Raw genomic sequence first — 21149 nt, 5'->3', positions numbered from 1 at the left:
GCGTCCACTCAGCAGTTTATTAATCAGAAACAGACGAGGTTTTATTATACACGCTGCTAAAGCCCCCCCCCCCCCCCACACACACACACCTTAAATATGATAAACAGTCGTATATGTTGCTAGATTCTTCTACACGCTCAGACAGGAAGTGATGATCGACTTGCCTTTTCCTGTCATCTAAACGGCCCAAACTTCAAGGAACGGTGGCGGGTCCTGCGGACCGCCCCCCCCCCCCCCATAACGTGGCCGAACATCTGATGCCTCGCTCCAGCTCAGTATCGACCTCCACCACGACGCCGGCGTGCGACCTCGTTGGCGAAGCTGCCGGCGGCGGTCGCAGCGTCACAGGCTCCTCCCACTGCTCCGCGCCGTTATTGCTCGGCGAGAAAAGTGCGTTCGATTCGACGCGGATGCTTCCGGAGGCAGCTCGGTCAGAGGAGCCGCGGAAAAGGCACGAGCCGATACACCGGAGGAGGAAAATCACCACATCCCGTCAGACTGATAAAATTTTATTTTAATTCAATCACCAGTAAAATTGAATATTTAAAAAACAAAACAAAAAAACCAAAGCATGGAGGTACCCCTGAGATGTCTCGGTGACACGCTGCTGTAAAATCCTATTAAAACCAAGTAAAACCTTTTCTGAATTGTGGTTGCCATGGCGAACCGCCGGCAGTGAAACCATCGGTGTGAACGCAGAGATCCTTCAGAAATGCATACGTGTGTGTTGGGACTTTCCACCTGTTTCAGGAGTGTTTTCACAAAAAAAGAAAGAACCTTCATGGAGGCGGCGGCGCCTTCGTTTCATTTCCTTTAAAACGGCGCCGGACACGATGCGGCTGGGGTGTGACCTCTACCACGGGCAACTGGGACTAAATACGCTCTTCAGCTTCGGAGCATCCATTAAAGCAGCTTTTTCCACCACACATGCAAACACAAACAAGCACCCACCCCGACGCACGCACGCAGTCGCCGCCCCCCCCCCGACGCGCGCACACGCAGTCGCCGCCCCCCCGCTGGTGCCGCGTGGCGGCGGCCACGCTCACAGTTTGGCGGCCATGAAGTTGATGTGGGGTCGGACCAGAGGGAAGAGAGGGAGGCTCCGCTTGAACTCCGTCATGTCCTGAACCAGCGACGGCTGCAGGGAGGGAAGGAGAGAGGGAGGGAGGGGTCAACAAAGAGCCCGTTTCCATGGTAATTAGTCCAGGTAACCTGGTGTTGCGTCACCTGTGGGAGGGAGGGGGCCGGGGCCAAGTTGACATCATTCTGAGCAGGGAACTCTCCCACCACTGGACCTGGTGAACACACACACACACACACAGCACCGTCAACAACACACACACACACACACACACACACACACACACAGCTGGCTGCCCACGTGCGCTACACTCACAGGAGTCCATCTCTCTGGACAGGACGTGCACGGACACCTTGTGCCTCTTCAGGGCGCCGACCGCCAGCCGCTCCTGCCGGAAACACGGTCGTGATTAGAGCAGGATTAACAACAGGGCACGGTGCACGTCTGACACGACAGGCTCGTGCACGTGTCACACGACAGGCTCGTGCACGTGTCACACGACAGGCTCGTGCACGAGCTTCAGAGCCGCCCTGCGTCACCGGCTCCTCCACAGCGAGGACGGAGTCTTGCCCGTTTAAAAGGCCATTTTAAGGAGCCGGGACATAAAGGACCGTGGACCCTGGGGTCTCAGCACCTTCCTGTCCAGGCTCGGGGGGTCCAGACTCGGGGGGGGGGGGGGGTCAGGCTGGAACACTTACTGTGTAGAACTGCATTACGTTGTCCTTGGTCAGGGTCTTCAGATAGGCCACTTCAATGGTATCTGCAACACCACAGAACAAACAAACTTAGCGGCTGCTTCCACCTGAGGACGGGGGGAGGCGAGGACGGGGGGAGGCGAGGACAGACTGCTGTCCACTGGGACATATGGGGACACCCACTTGCCCCCCCCATGAAGTGAAACAGGCCTTTATTAATTAAGGAGAAAGCTGTGCCTGGTGAACAGGGTTCAGCAGGTGGTGGCGGTCACCTCTGTCAAAGTGGTACTGCTGGGAGATGATCTCCCCCCAGTGCTTGCCGCACTCTGCCGACAGCTTCTTGGGCTTGTCCAGGCGGCGGATGGCCAGAGCCTGGATGTGCTTCTGGAAGGCCTCCTCGCTCATCTCCTCCACCGCCTTCTCCATGGTGCACAGGAAGGCCTCCACCCGGCTCTCCAGGTAGTGGGGAGCCTTCTCTGACTGGATGATGAAGCGCAGCCCCTGGACGCCGTTGGCCCGCCGAGGCCCGCTGAACACGATGTAGCCTGAGGGAGACCGGACCGGGGGTCACCGGAGGAGCCCCCGAAGACCTCGGGGTGCACGTGAGGGGCGTGCGCACTCACCCAGCTGCTCTTTGGTGCGGAGGGTGTTGAAGCAGGGCTCCGAGATGATCTGGCAGAAGAGCTCCAGCAGCATGTTCTCGTGGGTGGCCTGCAGGTCCGTCTGGTAGTAGATCTCGATGCCGCAGTTGTTGTGGACCTCGTTCCTCTGCTGGTAAACGTACCAGCCACCTGAGGAGGGCGTCCACGGGTTGGTTACCCCGCTCCTCTGTGAGCGTGTGTGTGTGTGTGTGTGTGTGTGAGGGACCCACCATCGGGGATCTGCACCTCTCTGTAGCGGATCAGCTGGCTGGGGAGGAGGGGCTTGGTATGAGCGTGCTCGATGAGTGTGTCCTCTACCATCTGCATCATGCCAAGAGCCGACTGGCGACCACACAATCACAACAGGCGTTAGCGGAGGGTCATGTGACTCGGCGCTTTAACCGACTCGTGTTCCTGACATCATCACTCCTCGATTACTCAATGACTCCGTTAAGCTCCAGTTCTCCCACACCGGGTTTCCCTCGGCAGCTTCTCTCTATCCTCTCTTATCACTCGTTTTTCTTATCAGGGCTCAACACAAACGATGCAAATGTGGCCTTGGCCAACACACTGTTGCACACACAGAAGAACCCAACGCATTCGCCCAAAGGTTGTAAAGATGACGTGAAATCCAGCTGGTAGCAACCAGAGTGACCAACCTCCTTGGTGATGTTGCCATGGAGAAGAGCTTCGATGTGTAACCGGGACAGCAGCTGAGGTATGAAGGCCTTGAGGCGCGGAAGAGTCACATCTGGAATGACAGACAGCAGCGGTCAATCAGGAAGAAGTGACCCGCGACACAGGAAACACACGCGAGTGTGGGCCGGGCCTCAGACCGGGGGGGGGGGGCAGCGAGGAGGACAAGCTGGTAACTGACTGGGCGTCAAAGGCGTTCCTGTCAACCCAGTCACCAAAGACAGGATTGGGATGAAATGAGCCTTACTGGGAGTCAGGAAAGACTTGAACTGGGCCCAAGCGTTTCAAACATGGAGGAGTGAAAGCACCGTCTCACCGTCCAGAGCTTCTCTGAGCTCGTCTTTGGTCCAAGCGACCTCTGTCATCAACAGACGGAGGTAGTACATGGCGTGCTGGTGAGGCTGCTCGGCTCGGAAGTTATTTAAGGACCTCATGTACTGCAGGGGGGCGAGAGAAGAGGGCAGGGTGTTAAAAAGGGGCCCCGCCTCAACACTTCTGGCCCTCCCGCGTGGTCCCACTCACCGCTTCCTTGATGATGTCAAAGCGCTTCTCGTCGATCTCAAAGGTGGCCATCTTCTCCACGATCTTCTTCAAGAGGATGTGCTGTTTGTCGTTGTAGCCTTTGACTGACAGCTGGAGCCGACAGAGACAGGGCAGAGGTTTGTTACAGGGCGTCTCCAGAGCTCGCGCTACTGTTCTAGAGGCTTGGAAGGAGCGGCGAGCGTCACTGATGGGGTGTAGCAGCAGGTCGCTGCTCTCTAATGCCCCCCCCCACCTGTGGACAATCATGGTTCAGCTAATATCTGCAGGGCTACAAACTCCTCCTACTCCTCCCTGTTGGCACATCTCCTCTGCCGCCTGCTGACCAGCCGCCCTTCACGCCGCCACGGGCGTCACGGCCGAGTCACCAGGCAGGTGAGAGGAGCCGATGAAGGTGCTGAGTGACAGTAACCCCGCCCCCCGCCCCCCAGCACTGCACACATGCTTCACTTAGAGGCTGTTTCACACACACACACACACACACGTGCTTCAATGAGACTCAAAATGAGATGTTTTTAATTTTAGCCATCAGGTTAGCGTTAGCAGAGACAGCAGCAACGCCAGGTTAGTAGAAGACCTTCTCAAAGCCATGCCACCCCCACACCCCAGGACCTCAAAATCAGCCCTTTTCCTTGGCACAAAGCCTGGCGTCCCTTCACACGGCTTACTTACGAGGACGGCATTCATCCCTGAGGCTACGCCGTACACCAGCCCGGCCAGGCGGGCTGCATATGTATACTCTTTTAAATCATCCTTCAGTAACCTGAGCAACAAGTAGGTCATGTTGCAGTGCAGGGGATCTGCATAAAGGTAGCGACTGATGGAGGAGAAGGGAGGAGAGATAAAAACAAGAGGCTGGTTGGAATTATGAGGGAACACAGCGGAGGAGAAGAATGCAACAAAGAGTATGTATATGCAGCCTCGTCACCAGCTTTTCTATCCCATAATTGTTATTTAAGAGCCTCTGTCAGTGCCTCTTTCACCCCGTTTGTCACATGTGCACGTTCAAAGGAGACGTGACTGTAGCCTGCTGCAGTCTGCCGATTTAATGGAAGGTGAATGAATGGAAAGAGAAGAAGAAGAAAGAGGTTGTTCAGGGTGGGGAAACAGGCGGGATGAGGCTCCTCGCACAAACTAACAGAGCAGGCAGGATGAAGACAGCACAGACAAATGAGTTCCATGTGACAGGTTCTGTCTCATCTTCCACGTTGGACAAAGAGGATTAAAAATGACCCGTAGAAGCCCAGAGCGGGACAGGAAAGGTGGGCTGAATTAGGCCTGGGATGCAGCGGGAAAGGGGAACAGGGAGTGAATACTTACATGCATCCCATAGACGGTATTTTGGAGGTCATAGTTCAAGCCAGCTAGCTCGGCTGCATATGCATACTCGTTGAGGGAGTCCTTGAGGAGCTCCAGGTATAAATATGCCATGTTACAATGCAACGGGTCCACATACGCAAAGGGGCTGTAGAGAAAATGGCAGTGGTCAAATGAAGCAGACAAGAGGGTGGAGCAGTTCTTCTCTACCGCCGGGATTACAGAGGCCGGCCGACGATGAGCGAGCTTAAGCATCGCGTGAGGGTTCACACGCGTGTTCTGCTCATCCAAAATATTCTCAAGCCTTTTTCTGCCAGTGTTTAACGCTGACTACCACCAACGACCACTAGAGGTCCTGTGAGACCGCTCAGATTTATGAGGACGTCCCTCGATTAAGAGTCCAGAAGCTTTATTGTCCCTCACACAGTGACAGGTCAGAACCGACTCAGTCATGTCTCACTGGTTTGAATGTGTTTAACATCCTTGTGGCTCTGTCACCATCTGACGGACAATAAAGTTGTCACTGAGCGCATCGGTGCCCTAAGACACCGTCCATACATCAAACAACTGGTGTTGGTCTATCAGATCGGTGTGCTGATGGCTAAATATTACACTTTCAATGAAAAGAAATGCTTCTTTAAACTTAGGTTTACAGGACAAATCCTCCTTTCCTGATCAAAAATGAATTTACTGCTCATAACCATCTCCATGGAAACCGGTCGCCATCTTTAATTCGTGTCTCACTCACCTGAAGAACTCAAAGTTCAGACACGCTTTGGGCAGAAAGAACTTGTCGTCCTGCTTGAACCACACCTTGCTCATGGCAGTGTCCTAGAAGAAGCAAGCACCAGGTCACCTCAGCAGGGGTGCGGCTCTCATCCGCATCCATCCCTTATTTCGCTGACACATAAACCAATAATTAGAACCTCGTTTCCACGGGAAAGCAGGAACACTTGCCTTGATCAGCGTGGGCACTGATGGAGACTCTTTCTCCAGAGGGTAGATCTCAAAGTTGGTCGGGATGAACTCATTCTTCATGGGTAATTTGAACTTGCCATTGAGGTCCGCATCTGCCCATTTCTGAAATGAAGAGCAAAGCAATGTCTGTCAAGGTCCTCCCCTTATTCCCGCTTCTCTTAGACGCCAGAAAAGCACCTTGACCGTTGCATCAGAGATGGCCTCCTGCTTGTACTGCGTGCCGTACCACTCCTCCGTTTTATCGGTCTGCCCTTCAAATGACTTTGACACCACTGCCACTCTAGAAACAAACGAGAAGGAAGCACTTTGATGCCATGTGTGTCCGAGCTTGTCAGGTCTCTCCAGACTGGAAACTCTCCACAGGAGAGGAGCTAGCATTAGCCGTTAGCACTCCAGGTCAGACCTGCTTCACTTGGGCAATGAAAGCTGCTTTTCACATGAAGGTAGGACACATTACCTCTTATCATAGCTGCCAACTCTTTAAAGAGGCCACCTGAATTCCACTAATGTCACCTACATTACTGGCTTCATTAGTAGCAAAGCAAAAACCCCAAGTTTAAAAGGGCCGTTCAGTAAAGAGGAGACTGATCAGGGAATATTTTGGAACTAGTTTGCTCCAAAATGCTCCTTCCTGGTGTTTAGTGTTCCTGCAGCACTTGGGCCATGTATGGCCAACACGTGAGGATATGATCCAGACTTGGTGCTGAGGTTCTTGCACTAACCTGACATATTCTGGTCTCAGCTTATCCAGCACCATTTCGATCAGGTCCGGTCTGAAGTCTTCCAGGAGGTACTCTGCTGCCAGAACCTCCTTCAGAGGGTAGTACTGAAGCAGACACGCAGGACAGTCAACACCACACTCAAATGTAACAAACCTGCTACAAAGACATTTGGAATTATAGCACGTTTCTCTTGAACTTGGATAACAGAAGAAGTCACGTCGTTTGAGTTTTAACTTCTCTTGAATATTGCAATAATTTTAATTAACGCTGGTCTGAAAACTCTAAATCTCATGATGTATTTAATTAAAGCTCCCTGTGCCATCTAAAGCCTCATTTCATCCCGTCCACACACACACACACACACACGCGCGCAGCTAAAGTGTGTCTCCCTGGACGTACATGCAGTAAACTAGCCACTTTGGAAGTGTAGCCCCGGGGTCGCTCCTTGTCCTTGAACCTGAAGGCCACTTTGTTTAAATCCTACAAAAAGGGAGACAAATTTCAGAGGGTGGGAGTCACGACAGTAGTCGTGTGGTCGTGTCAGCCAGGCGCAAATGTTGGGCTCGTTAGAACACGTTAATTACTTTGCACTCCTGAAACACCCACTCCTGGGGCCCCTCGGTGCGGAGCTTCTGGATATACTGAAACATGTGGAATATGATGTCCTCCACGTGCACTGCAGAAAAAAACCAGGTAAAGAACAGCAACCTTGGGCAGCAGATGGGAGCAGAGGGGGAATTTGCTTCGTTACTCACAGAGACCCTCCTCCGTCAGGTCCACGTTGATGATGAAGAACATGAACCCACGGGCTCCTTCCTTTTGCCCTCCGACGAGTGTGTTGACCCAGCCTTGAAAACACACCCAGAGTGAGGCACCCAGGAGGCACTGAGGGGGGCTAGGAGGGGAAACAGCCATCCGTGTGGGTGGCTTTGACTAACCTTTAGATTTCAGCTCAGATAATAAACTTCCAGGTCCTTCGTGACCAATCAGGTGTCCCAGATAATGCCCTGGGTTAGACTTGTAATACTTCTGAAGGTCTGGGATGGGGAAGGTCACATACAGGTTCCTGATGTCCTTAACAGGCACCACCTTGTAGAATTGCTGTGGTTGAGGCAATAAGGGTATTTTTACTGCTCAATACTCAGAACTAGTGATAACGTGCAGTCAGAGTCACTGGAAGAGTTAAAACGATCACGTTCACAGCCAAGGCCTCATTCAAAACTGACTCTGAGTTGTTCCTCTTGGAAAGGATGCTCAGGGAATTCTGGGATGGGCACGTTCTTGTTCTCCACCTCTCCAAACAGTTGAACCACCATGGATGTTAGCTCATCCAAGGACTCTGTGGATTAACCAGCAGTCGGGGGTTTTAGTCAAATGACATATTTGAAGATGCTGAAAACAGCACAGAGGAAGCCAGACACCAACTCTCACCTCGTCCTAACACACACAGTCCCATCAGGTTGGAGGAATAATAGGCGGAATGGAACTGAAGGAGCTCCTGACGGACATCGACGCCCTCGTTCGACGGCCGGGTCTCGAGGGTCAGTTTATTGCCTTAAAGATGGAGTCACATTCGCATCGTTTCACACATTAGACGATGGATTCACATGGAGAGACACAGGAAAGCAAAGAAAGCCTAAATCCTGGGGAGATTATGACGGTGGCGGAAGGGCGCGACCTTCAGGCCCGTTGAGCCTTTTCTATTTTAAACTGAGCAGTTACACAATTCAAGACTGCCATCAGGTGGCTGCTGGGAGCTCAGAGCGCTTCCAAACCCACGTCCCAGTCAGGTCCTTCTCTCTGGGATATAGGAGGAGGACACGTTACTCTTTAAATACTAACAACATTGGTGTTCAGGCACAAAACGGTGTGAAACACGAGAAAAATACAGGAGAAAATGTGGAGCTGGAATATTTACATCCAGATCCGAATCACGAAAGCAAAGCAAAGCCTCCGACGTCCAACTGCACAAGCAGAAGAACCTATAAAAAAGTCTATATTCAAACCATAAACAAAGTCAAAGGCTGCTCATGCAAATGGACTCGGCTGCATTTGTTTAACCGTCAGCATCACGTCGAAGGAGGAGACGCTGACGTCTGCACCCACCGGACCATGTTTACACCCAGGAGTCAGCGCCCAATCCCCGGGGGCAGGAGCTGGGGATCGGGTGCCTTGCTTAAACTGGCACCCCTCCGCTGCCCAACATGCAGTATGTAGGATGTACAATAGGGGTTTTCCTACCAGTCCCAAATTTACTGAAGGGGTGTTTAGGGTTGCCAGTGGCCTTCTCCAGCTGAAAGAGCCTCCAGGCATCGTTCATCAGGTTCTTTTCATGCTCAGAGTCCACAGCGTTCACCTCCCGGTCTTTACAGCTCTCGTCGAACAGTGGGCACAGGAAGAACTGAGCAAACCTGCAGACATTCAACAAGGACAATCAGCATTCGTGTATGGAATCACTCATTTGGAATTTCAAATCCCTTCTTTATACAGTGCTTCTTAAAGAGCTGCTGCAGCCTCCTGCTGCACAGCAAGAGCTGCTGCGTGTCGCCTCCTCTCCTCGGGAATAAAAGGGTAGTTAAAGAGCATCTGGAGATCCGCCACCTGATGTGACCTGGAAGGGGAGCTCTCCTCTATTCTGGGGGCCAATCCTGCAAAAGTTGCAGGTAAATGGTAATTTCAGGTTTGAAGCTACGTCTGAATCCCCAACTCAAGGCTACCAACGAACAGCTGGGAGCTGTGAAAGGAGGCGGTTGTGTGAGGCCGCTTAAACCCACGGGAGCAAACACAGACCCATTTGAATCCTTGAAAACGGGACGACAGCCGACATGCAAATGAAGAACCCACAAGGTCGATGTTGCTGTAGGAAATAAAAGCTCTCGCTTCAAAGGGCAGATTCAGATGATAGCAAAAGCCTGTTTGAAATGTAAACACGGCAGCAACGAGCCACACGCGCGATCCTTCCTAATTTACACCTTCCTAATTTACGGACGCTTCGTCATCAATATTTAAACTGTCCTTTCCTCCCCTCTAGTGTCCAGATGGCCTTCAAACCACCAGCACAGAGGAGCAATTAGCCTACAGCACAGCCACAGCCTTTCATTCATTTAGCAGCAGGTACGTTTATCCCATTAGGACCTTCCTGTCATCTCCAGTGGACCACAGCCAACACATGAATGCCCCCCCACACAGGGCCTGGATGTCAGTGTCACCCTGCATGTGGTCGGGGGGGGGGAATCTATACTGGCTGGTGCTGGAGGCAATGAAGACGGGTCTGTGTAACCTAAACCGGAGCGACAACAATGATGCAGCTCACTCTCGTTAACACCAGGACAGGCTGAGCGGAACACCTTATTCTGTCAACACACACTTGGCCCAGAAGGACTCTTTGGTTGCTTATTAATATATTAACACATCCAACAATAACCTGCAATGCCAGAGGAAGGTGAAGCCTACATTTTTAAAAAGCTGGAAACAACAAAGTAATAAGATGCAACAAACGACACGAGACAAATGACTCCAAACCAATTACCTATCAAGGGCTCCTTGCAAGTGCTCATGGGAAACGTCAAAGTAATAGTTTGTGTGCTCTCCGCTGGTGAAGGCGTTGGAACTGCCGGCGTGCTCGCTCAGAAACTGGCTGTATTCGTTCTCTTTGGGGTACTTCTTGGTTCCCAGGAACAGCATGTGTTCACAGAAGTGCGCCAGGCCAGAGATGTTCACTGGGTCCGATAAGGAACCTGAGAGAACAGAAAGCGTGAGGTGGGAAGGCTGCGGCACGACTAGCACGACATCCTGACAGAGTGGAGAAAAGGTGCCTGTGAAGTCAGGGTGAGGAACCAGAGGTGTGCAGCTTCCTTTACACATCTGCTGACATCATGCTAACGGATCTGTTAGCTCAACACAGCCAAAGACCACTGAACACTGACAAAACTAGTGCGGTGTTTTGGCTCCTGTCAGGGATTTGGCTGTGAAATATTAACAGTTCCTCTCATTTATTAATCCTCCCCCTCCTTAATTATTGATACGAGCAAAATGTATCAGGTTGCCAGCCAACGTGCCATTAACCCGCTGACCTACACCCAGTCATAAATTTCACAACAAATGTGACCCAAGAGTCATAAAAGTCCTATTTAGAGTCACAGGCTGGAAATCAAAAACCTGTATTTCCTGCGTGTCTGAGTGAAAAAGTGAGGTGATAGTGATGAGAGGCGGTCACCTATTTGGACGTCCAGAGCCGCTGAGGATTTGTCTGTGGTGGGGTCGCTGATGAGCATCACTTTCAGGCCGTTGGTGAACTCCAGCCCTTTGTAAACGCGTTTGTCCTCAGGAGAGCGAATGATGTCGTCCACCACCATCTTTACGGCTGGGTCACTCATTTTGACAGGCAAGGATGACACCAGCCTGCAGCCGAGGGAAAGCAGCTTCTGTTTAGTCAGGACTCTGTCCAGTGAGGGCTCCGCTTTTACAACTGTGGGACAATCTGGGATGTCTGGAGGACAGCACCGCGCGAGAAGCTTCCGCTGCGATACGTCGCTTTCATTTACCTCTTTCAGATTGCAACAGTAAAGCTGTCAGAAATGTGTTTTAGACAGTCCAATGTTTTTGCTCTTGTGCTGGGACCATGCCTGCTGTTACAGCAATATTAGGGGACACACTAAAGGGAAAACAGACATAAGACAGTCCTAAATTAGTACGCTGTAGATATATATATATATATATATTACACTGTATGGTTGGCTCTCACTTCCTCCCAGTGAACATTATTGCACCCGTTTAGCCCCATTTTAGTGTGAATCTTTGTTTCACCAAGGTTAAAAGTGACTTAAAATGAATGTATGCGTTCTGTGCATCAGCCATGTAAAGGCAATTGAGCTGTTTTAAATCGATGTTGAAATTAAACAGATTATTACTTCTAGGCTCAGACATTGACTAATTAGAAGGCACCTGGCCACGATAAGCGCACTTTTCCAGCTCGTATCTTTATGTAGGTCACCCCATGACCGGCTATAAAAATACTAACACGTCTTTTTGAAAGTGTGACAGAGTTTGTGACAGTCATAAAGAACAATTGGAACTATACAGCTGAGTTTATTAGGTTGGGGAGAGGAATATAGGTGTGTGTGTATATACATATACGCTATACATTACAACGTAGGGTTAACTGCTGACGAAATCAAACACGATGAATTGAGACTCTTGAAATCAAAGATCACCATCATCATTGGGTGTTTAAAAGAGAAAAGTAGAATTAAAACAACAGTGTGGATACAAAATTACTTTGAAATTCCTCCTGATTCTATTCAGCCTAGCATTAGCTCCCCACATTAGCAACTCACGCGCCGCTAAACGCGCACAGCCGTGTTTTTCTCCATTGTTCGTATTATCCCGTACTCGACTTTAATTTCTCGTCGCTTGATTTCTCATCAAGCGCTTTAGAGTCTATCATCTACACCAAAACTGGCCACATTAATGGCTTTAGCCGCCACCATGAGCAGCAGTCAAGCTAACCAGGTCTGAGCTCGGGTCAACAAAACGCCGGCTCGCTTGAATACAGCTAGCATGCATTCTGGTTCAATTACGTAACAGCACACATGTACAGAACTCAGAACTCTATTATATTTGCGTGACAAAACCTACCTAAAATACTGTTTAAACCAAGGACCGTTGGCAGTTGTCGGGAGATATCTGGTGTACCGGGCCGTTCGAGTGATGCAGCTACACATACTTTGTACCCGTGACAAACAAACCTCGGCTTTAACGCCGCCATGTTGGAACAGGCAAAGGGAGTCGATCCCAGAACGGAGCGTGATTAAATTTAACGATTCAAGCATATATGCCTGTAGTCGGATTAATGGACATGATTCAGAAAATCGTCTTTACGTATATAGAGTAAAAAAAACTATTTAAACTGGGGGATTTTTGTTGTTATTTCTGAATAATCTGACCAAACTGACTCTGCTATCAACTAGCATGTCTTATGTATATAGTTCACAATACGCTCAGCGCACCGCCTAAATATTGGTCCGTTTATGATCCTTTACTAATGTTGAAATTCTTATTTTGGTCTAATTTTTTTGTGATGTCCGGATTGTTCCTCTTTAATTTCCAATAGCTTGGGGTTTTATTTATTTATTTTACCTTTTTTTTTTTTTTTTTACTTTTCCTAAAATGCTGCCGTTAGAATATTTGTCGTTGGGGTTTATATATTGCAAATCAGTTGGAATACTGATTGAAATAAAATCTGTATGTTTTGGTGTAAAAATAGATAGAAAGTAATTGAAAAGCCGGCCAAAGTACGCATTTTATATATTTTCTTATGTTTTTTAAAAAATATATATATATTACGTTTGTGTCGCATATAATTGACGTCACCAAACTTTGAGACCCCGCCCCCGCTGAGGTGTGACGTACATAGGAACCGGCGTTGGAAAAACTGCTGTCCTGTCCTGCTGCCGCTAGATGGCGCCAGATGCGGGTATTCGGTGACACAACTTTTAACTTTTAACAATTTTTAGCCAATGTGAAAATATTGAATCTGTAGAAACGAAATAAAGAATCTCCTGGCTGCATTTTGTATTTGACATGGTATTTTTTTTCTCAGTACTGACGATGATGAATCTATTTGGTCACTTATCACATGATACAACTATCAGTCCACAATCATTACCCTAATGTTAGCGAAAAGCTATGTAATGCTAAAACTTTATGCCTGTCCTACATGCTGAATTAAGCTTCCCAGCATGACGAGAGCAAAACAAGAAATGCATGCAAAAGGAAAACAAAGTTAGCAGTAATTATATAAAGGAGCAAAAAAAGAATAACAAAAAAAAATCCATATTTACAAGGTCAAATTATGAACACAAAAACATCACAGAGTGCTTTAAAGTTAAGGTAGAATGAATTAAAATGACATCAAATTATGAGTTTTGGTAAAAGACTTTTATGGTTTTATAACCCGTTTGAGGCACCAATCGAACTTTGATCAGAAGAACAAAGGTGGCGACCAGAAGAACGAAGGGTTAAAAGGTCAGAAATCTATTTATGGCCTCTTTTTTTTAACGGTCCAAATTAAAACTTAAATCTAAAAAGAGTTATTTTGACCCTGAGGTGTGTGATGACCCTGAGGTGAGGGACCGCCGCTGAATGATTGGGGCTCTTATCATGGGGCAAAGCTCAGCGTCTCTGTGACCTTTGGCTTTAACTGCAGGTCAGAGCCTGTTTAGAGAGAAAGGTCACGACCTTAGCCAGGCTGGGGCCCACTTTCAGGAGCAGAGACGTGGAGACGAACTGCAGAGGACACGAGGACGCTTTGGTCTTTCTGGCAGACTTGAAAAGGTGGATCAGGTGTGAGATGTAATTATGGGATGGTCGTTATCAATGGAGTCGATGTTAGCCCTTAGATCAAAGCAAGAAAGAACATTTCAGTATTTCGTAAACATTTAAGACATTTGCAGCATATAAATGCCAATAATAGCTGAATTTAAGGTGACACTTAAGGTGAGACGGTATTGTTAACTGTCTCAAAAAGATTTATTTGGATTGTTCTGTTGAAACAAAGTTGATCTTGTCTGAACATGAGGGTCCGATGTGTGCCCTTTGAGCTGTGTGTGTGTGTGTGTGTGTGTGCTCCTCCTCTCTTCAATCATTACCTCTGCCTTGAGTGGAGGCCTGTGGAGCAGCTCAGGTCACCACAGATCCATCAGCACAATGGAGGAAACAACCAGCAGGTCCAGCAGCAAAGTGGTGGCAGTTGTTGGTGGAGGATTGGTGAGAAATGGGATGTTTGTTTGTTTGTTTGTTTGTTTGTTTGTTGGGGGGACTCAGTGAGCCTGGGCCAGATGATGACGGATAGTACGACTCCAGCGTTTCCTGAGGAGGTGTTGAACTCTCTGTCTCACAGGTCGGAGCTCTGAACGCCTGCTTCTTTGCCAAAAGAGGCTTCCAAGTGGAACTATTTGAAGCTCGGGAAGGTGGTGCTGCAACACACCTACGGGACTGTTGACGGGGCTCCAGCTCCTCACTGTTCTCCCTCCCCACCCCCTTCCCCACCCCTCCCTGAGACAGTCCTCAGTCAGGAACAGGCCAGGTATTTTCCCAAGTCTTCCCACCTGACTCCCTGTCTGTGATGCCCCTCAGATATCCGGCGGGCCAGACACATGAAGGGCCGCAGCATCAACCTGGCTCTGTCCCACAGGGGCCGACAGGCGCTGCAGCATGTGGGCATGGAGGAGAAAGTAAGCTCCCGCTCCTCACTGTCTCGGGTTCTGGGGCTCCTGAATGTGTTTGCTGCATTTGGTCCTTGGGTCCAACATGTTCAGGACTGAACGTTCCCACCCGGCGAGGCGCCGCCAGCCCGTCCTGGAGTGTCTGCTTCGGTTTCAGGCTCATCCGTCTAACTTATGTGTCCTAAATGATGATCACAACCTTCACATGTATCTGTATTCACACCCTTTTCCTCAGATTGTCTCCCAGGGAATTCCGATGAACGCCAGAATGATCCATTCCCCGAGTGGAAAACTATCCTCAATCCCCTACGGCAAGAAAGGCCAGGTAGGCTTCGCTCCCTCCCCAACCGAAGGGGTCGTATTTGTGTATTTTGTTGCATTTGTGTGAACCCATGTGAGGTTAAATCAAACCGTGCTGGAGAACAACCTGTTTAAATGTTCCCACACACGGTAACGAGTGGCAGCTAATGAGCTGCAGACCTGTCAGCCATTTCATTTGTGGGATTCTGCATTATTTATCACTAAAAAGAGACTTTTGGACGTTGCTGAGGCTTTTATTTCACGTTGCTGCACAGAAATAAGAGGAGCAAAGCAAAAATGCTGACTTATTTGCTGAAGCCAAATAAGGGTTTAGTCAGACAAAAGGTCAGTAAAATCCCTCTTTTGTGTTGCAGTTCATTCTGTCAGTCGACCGAGCCAATCTGAACAGGGAGCTGCTGACAGGTGAGACCACCTCTTTACCTGCCTCCGTTGTGCAGAATAATCACACACTCACTCCCTTTTATTTGAATCCATCAGAAATCCGGTCAACTCAGGCTAAACATTTGCATTTTTCCACCACGGAAATGATTATTTTCCAGCCAATAAAAAGAAGACGTGCCCAAAGGCATCAACTGGAACATTTGAAATGAAATATCTGCCATTTACAAGCTAAAGCTAAACATTATTATCCTCATAAATGCTAACAATCCGGCGCAGCTAGCTGTACGTATCTGTGCTTGAGTATTCCAAATAGCTTGATTTTGCATTTTGGAAGGTTAGTTATGATCAAAGCACTTTAACCCTTTACATCTCCTCCTGGATCCCCCCTAGAGGCTCCTGGAAGTTCCCCCATCTTGTTTCCAATCCATTAGATAACATGTCACCCAGTGATAAAACTAAATGAATAACGTAATCAGCGTAAAGAAACCTGCCTAATGTGTCGGCCCGTGTGCTGTTTTGCTCTCACAGAGGCGGAGACGTATCCAAACATGCAGCTGAACTTTGACCACAAACTGCAGGACTGGAGCGCTGAAACGGGGCTGATGACCTTTGCCAGGTACACAAGTCCGTCCTACTTACAGGTCTGGGTAGTAAATGAGGCTCTTTACCAGTTGTCCCTCAGAGATGACAAAGAAGGAGGAAACAATTGCACACTTGGGTCTCGCGCACAAGACGATGACGACTTGTTCCAGTAGCTGATACGTGTCCTGAAAGGTGTCTGACGCGTTTCCACGGCGCTCTGCCCTCTTCACACGTTGGAAATGTGACCTTTATATCAGCGGATGGTCACCGAGGAGGAGTCATCCTGCCAAGGTCGACACCTCCTCAGCGTCCACGAGGGACAGCACAAACACATTTACACAATAAATGACAGATGGATACCAAACCTCTGCGCTGACTGAGGCTAACGAGCTGCCTGTTATCACCTGTATCACCACCACTGCACAGAAGAAGCCACACGAGGAGCTAATTTTAGCAACAGCGTTAGCATGTGGACAAGTTTAGAGCACTATCACCGACGAGCCGTAGAGGAGGGTACCGGTTCAGTTTTTGTTATTTATCACGTGTTTATTATTCATCAGCCAACTACCACCGCTCCAAATCCCTCACAGACATTTTGAACCTTGTCCTCATGGAGACAGAACGGCACCGAGACAATTCAAAACAACTCTCAAAAGAACTCAAGGGAACAGAAATGAAATATTCATATCTCATGATGTGGTGCTGTTATGCTCCCGGACCCCAGTCGAAGCCACGTCCCTCAATAAACACCTCTGCCGCGCATGTCTCAGCTGCTGCAGAATGTCCCCACGTCCACCTGTTTCCAATTCGGTGCCCCCGTGTATAAGCAGAGGGGAGGCGTTGCTATGGGCGACCCACTGTGTGCTATCATGTGCAGCTTTTTCATAGAAGATGTACAGAAAAAAGCAGCCCAACATCTGCAGGCCAGGCCCGTGGACGCGCCACCTGGAGGACATCAAACGAGGACACGCGACAGATTGGGGACCACCTTATCAGCGTGCACCACACTGGACCAGTTCAGGTCACCCACAATGAAGAAACGGATGGATCCATTCCTTTCCTGGACATAAACGAACAAGGACAGCATGTAGACATGGACAGCAGAGCGTCCACCAACTGTCAGCAGTGACACTACAGGACTTTAGTCTCAGAGTTGAGGGACGTTTGTTGCCTCAGAGGCTTTATAAGCTGCAGTTGTGGCCCCTCTGTCCTAAGACCCTCAAACCCGGTCAGGAAAACCTTTAAACCCATTTAGGGAGAAGGAGAAACCTGAAGGAGCTCCACAGGTGAGGGACCGTCTGAAGAAGAAGAAGACGGGCTCTGACAGGACAGAAAAGGAGAGAAACAGGTCAAAAATGCTCCATCGGTAGACCAGACACGTGGTTCCAGAGGGTGTAGGGAGGCTTTGGTAGGCTGAGGGAGCATTCGTGGCTCCATGAGCTGCTTCCATTCTCGCCTCGACTGATAACAAACATGTGCACGTGGGCCCCAACGTTATCCAAGCTAGATCTGGGAGGGTAGAGATCTTTCCTGGATCCGGTGTCAGGTGTGACGTGGGTGATCCGCTGTGCTCCTCAGATCAGACGGGTCCGTGCAGGAGATCCAGGCGGACCTGATTGTGGGTTGTGATGGAGCTTTTTCTGCCATCCGCAAGCAGTTCCTCCGCCGCAGCCGCTTCAACTACAGCCAGACGTACATCCCCCACGGCTACATGGAGCTCACCATGCCCCCCGTGCACGGAGAGGTCAGCCCACCTTAAAGACTTCGGGATTTCACCTTCCTGGTGCTTTGACCCCCTCTTTCATGTTCTAAATCACAGATTAAGTTGGATAAATGTCTTATTCATTTCATGTGCGTTTCACAACGAGCATGTTGACTCCATTTCCCATGGTTCCAGTTTGCCATGGAGCCTAATTACCTGCACATCTGGCCCAGAAACACCTTCATGATGATCGCCCTGCCCAACCTGGTGAGCTCGAGTTTATCTCTCTTCTCTTCTGGGGTTTGTGTCTCCGTCCTGCAGATCCCCCCCCCCCCCCCCATGCAGCAGCGCTTCACTGTCACCACCTCCAGTCTGAGCTTTCCTCCTTTCCATCCTAATCTTCTTTTCTAAAAGCACTGACTCAGCACCAGGACAGACCAGCGCACACGCTGTCACTTCCTGTCCTGCTTCAGAGGAACACACACACACACACACACACACACACACACACACCACTGCTGATGCCATGGCAACAACGATGGTGCATTAAGGTCTTCTGGGGGTCTCCAGACAGTGTGAGTGTTTTTACATGAGGTTTCCGGTGAATTTGACCTTTAACTTGATTTTGTGAACCAGGACAAGACCTTTACCTGCACCCTCTTCATGCCCTTTGAGGAGTTTGAGAAGATCACCACAGGGGAGGAAGTCATGGAGTTTTTCCACCGTTACTTCCCCGACACAATACCGCTAATCGGAGCGTAAGTGTTTGTCCTCCTGACATCCCCAGCCGCCATCCGGCATGTGTGAAACCGCGGACGCGGCAGACGTTAATGGGAGGTGAACGATGTGCTGGCAGCACACAGGCAGGAGGAGCTGTAGGAAGGCCTCAGGCGTCCCTCACTCCCGACCGGGCTAACCTTATGTGGCGTGCTAACGCAGGCATGGCCAGACTCTCTGTCTCTGCCTCCCCACAAGCATCACACACACACACACACACACACACACACACACACACACACACGTGTTGCATTTGTTGACCATTAAATCAATAATGTGTTTCCATGTTGGCTCGTAGAGACGCTCTGAAGAGGGATTACTTCCGATTGCCCGCGCAGGCCATGGTGTCGGTCAAGTGCTCCCCGTATCACATCGGGGACAAATGCGTGCTGATGGGCGACGCGGCCCACGCCGTGGTGCCCTTCTATGGGCAGGGGATGAACGCTGTGAGTAAGAGATGAGTGGCAGGAAGAGAAGAGCTCCTGGACCTGACCAGAGACTGACAGGCTGGTGCTTTGCAGGGCTTTGAGGACTGTGTGGTTTTTGATGAAATGATGGAACAGTTCAAGGAGGATTTGAGTAAGTGCTCTTCAACTAAACCCGGACTCGGGAGGGGACCAGGGTAACCTTCAGCTTCCTGTGTGCAGGTGTCGTACTTCCTGAGTACACGCGAGTGCGGGTCCCGGACGACCACGCCATCGCCGACCTGGCCATGTACAACTACGTAGAGGTGATAAACATTCCTACGATGGTCAAGAGGTGGTCAGTGCAGCAATATAGTCTGTCAGAGAGACATTGTTGAGTGGTCTCAGAGGACTGGAGATGTTTGCATGGAGGAAGTCCGGTTAACTCTCCTCTATTTGCCAGATGCGAGCTCACGTCAACTCCAGGTGGTTCCTCTTCAGGAAGCTCCTTGATAACTTCCTGTATGCCATCATGCCAAAGACAATCATTCCTCTTTATACAATGGTTAGTCCCACCCCGCCGTGGCTTCAGCAGCGTTGTCACCTCAGACTGGACGTCACAGGGACATTTTTATCCTTCACAGGTCACCTTCACTCGAACACCTTACCATGAAGCCGTGGAGCGCTGGCACTGGCAAAACAAGGTAAAAAGACAGGACCGAGAGCTTTTCTGAGCAGATAACCTCGGAGACAGTGAGGACAAGAAGGTCCAACACTGCTGGACATTTGGACATTAAATCCTGTAGGACAGAGTCAGACACACACACACAAGCTTAGCACCATGGAGCAGCTAACCAGAGTAAACTGGGATTTATAGCTTCTGCTTAGCCTGCAGCAGGGTGAAGACTGGAGGGTCTCCAGAGAGGTTAGACCACCTTATGGGTCCTTAGTGGCACACAGATGAACATAAATGCTCACCTCCCGGGGTTCTGGTGTCCTGGTTGTCTGTTCTCTTCAGCGTAAAGGTCAGACCACTCCTCGCTGCTCCTCACGGCTGCTGTTCTCAGCATTACCGATGGTGTTTAGGGTTCTGTCCTGGGTGTAAAAAGCTTTCAGCTGGAGGTGTTGCTGGGTCTGGAGTGCTCTCCTGGCTCCAAGGTTAATCACAGTCCAGAGCACTGACAGGCTCATCTTCTCTGTGTGTGTGTGTGTGTGTGTGTGTGTGAAGAGCTTTTAAATGTCGATTTGTCTCACTTTGTGCACCTCAACATTCGTGACCTGGACAGCTGAGAATGTGTCGTCGCCCTTTGCTGTTGCCATAATTGGAGAATTAAAAGCTCGGTGACCGGTGGCGTTCTTCTCCGCAGGTGATTAACGGCGGCCTGTTGCTGGGAGCGACCGGGGCAGCGTTGGGAGTCGCCTGCGTACTCATTAAAAATCCTCCCGACGTCAACAAGCTCGCCGGCCCGGCTGAGAAACTGTGGAGCCGACTGATGGCGGTCGGGGCGGCGTGAACGCCACCTCCCGTCAATCAAGCCAGTCGAAGCATAAAGCGTGAAACACGTGGGTGACACGAGAGTCAGACCTTTAATCAGAGTTTGACTGAAGCTCACGGCGAACACGCCGATTAATGAGCCTCTGTAATCACCCCGAATCCAAACGATCACTCAGATTGACTCATTATTTCAGATAATTAGTCCTTAATTGAAGGAACCCATCGGGGAGTTTTCAAGCCTTCAAATTGGATCATTTTCACAGCGTCTGCAAGTTTCTCCGGAGCCTGAAAGTGTCTCGCTGACCACAGACCCACATGATGTCTATGTTTGATTGATTGAAGCCAAGCAATAAATGAACGTGTTTATCTCCTTTCAGCTAAAACTAAAGCTTCCCTGTAACGATCTTCCTTTATGCCACCGTCTTTGTTTATCAGAACGAAGGATGTAATGAGCCGAGAGCTGTAATGAACCATTTTCAGTGGGGGTGGGGGGGGCAGCTGATGAGAACTTCTACGCATCTTTGTTGGTCTCCTGCCGGGACACAACCATTAGCTTCTGTTATGAACGTGCTGCAGGTTGGAAGCAAGTGTG

At 49.7% G+C, this 21149-nt stretch overlaps 2 protein-coding genes across 4 annotated transcripts; one reads left to right on the top strand and one right to left on the bottom strand.

The window, feature by feature from the left end:
* Window positions 1-493: 493 nt before the first annotated feature.
* ide (insulin-degrading enzyme) lies at window positions 494-12463 on the bottom strand. 3 transcript variants are annotated; one of them, XM_057048199.1, is made up of 26 exons: window positions 12308-12463; window positions 10887-11071; window positions 10200-10407; window positions 8912-9081; window positions 8102-8224; window positions 7897-8009; window positions 7609-7771; window positions 7426-7518; window positions 7255-7346; window positions 7070-7150; window positions 6671-6774; window positions 6126-6228; window positions 5928-6050; window positions 5719-5801; window positions 4974-5118; window positions 3636-3746; window positions 3430-3550; window positions 3077-3168; window positions 2648-2759; window positions 2400-2567; window positions 2049-2321; window positions 1780-1841; window positions 1397-1469; window positions 1228-1295; window positions 1017-1138; window positions 494-986 (listed from the first exon to the last, which is right to left on the bottom strand). In XM_057048199.1, exons 1-25 carry the CDS (start codon window positions 12391-12393, stop codon window positions 1043-1045), a joined length of 3048 nt encoding a protein of 1015 aa, XP_056904179.1. In that variant the 5' UTR covers window positions 12394-12463; the 3' UTR covers window positions 494-986; window positions 1017-1042. The 3 variants fall into 3 exon arrangements, with proteins under 3 accessions (XP_056904179.1, XP_056904181.1, XP_056904180.1); XM_057048201.1 differs by lacking the exon at window positions 494-986 and adding an exon at window positions 11215-11324 and having other exon boundaries at window positions 993-1138; window positions 12308-12457; XM_057048200.1 differs by lacking the exon at window positions 494-986 and having other exon boundaries at window positions 993-1138; window positions 10887-11324; window positions 12308-12457.
* A 1844-nt stretch (window positions 12464-14307) lies between these two features.
* On the top strand, window positions 14308-20945 carry LOC130534202 (kynurenine 3-monooxygenase). The gene is made up of 15 exons (XM_057048214.1): window positions 14308-14437; window positions 14571-14640; window positions 14807-14904; window positions 15131-15220; window positions 15570-15618; window positions 16126-16213; window positions 17758-17923; window positions 18077-18148; window positions 18518-18639; window positions 18957-19104; window positions 19180-19237; window positions 19306-19388; window positions 19526-19627; window positions 19707-19766; window positions 20430-20945. Exons 1-15 carry the CDS (start codon window positions 14378-14380, stop codon window positions 20574-20576), a joined length of 1413 nt encoding a protein of 470 aa, XP_056904194.1. The 5' UTR covers window positions 14308-14377; the 3' UTR covers window positions 20577-20945.
* The last annotated feature ends 204 nt before the right edge of the window (window positions 20946-21149 follow it).

Source organism: Takifugu flavidus, chromosome 11 (genome assembly GCF_003711565.1).
Source record: "Takifugu flavidus isolate HTHZ2018 chromosome 11, ASM371156v2, whole genome shotgun sequence".
NCBI lineage: Eukaryota > Metazoa > Chordata > Actinopteri > Tetraodontiformes > Tetraodontidae > Takifugu > Takifugu flavidus.
This window is presented reverse-complemented; position numbering and strand designations above follow the sequence as displayed.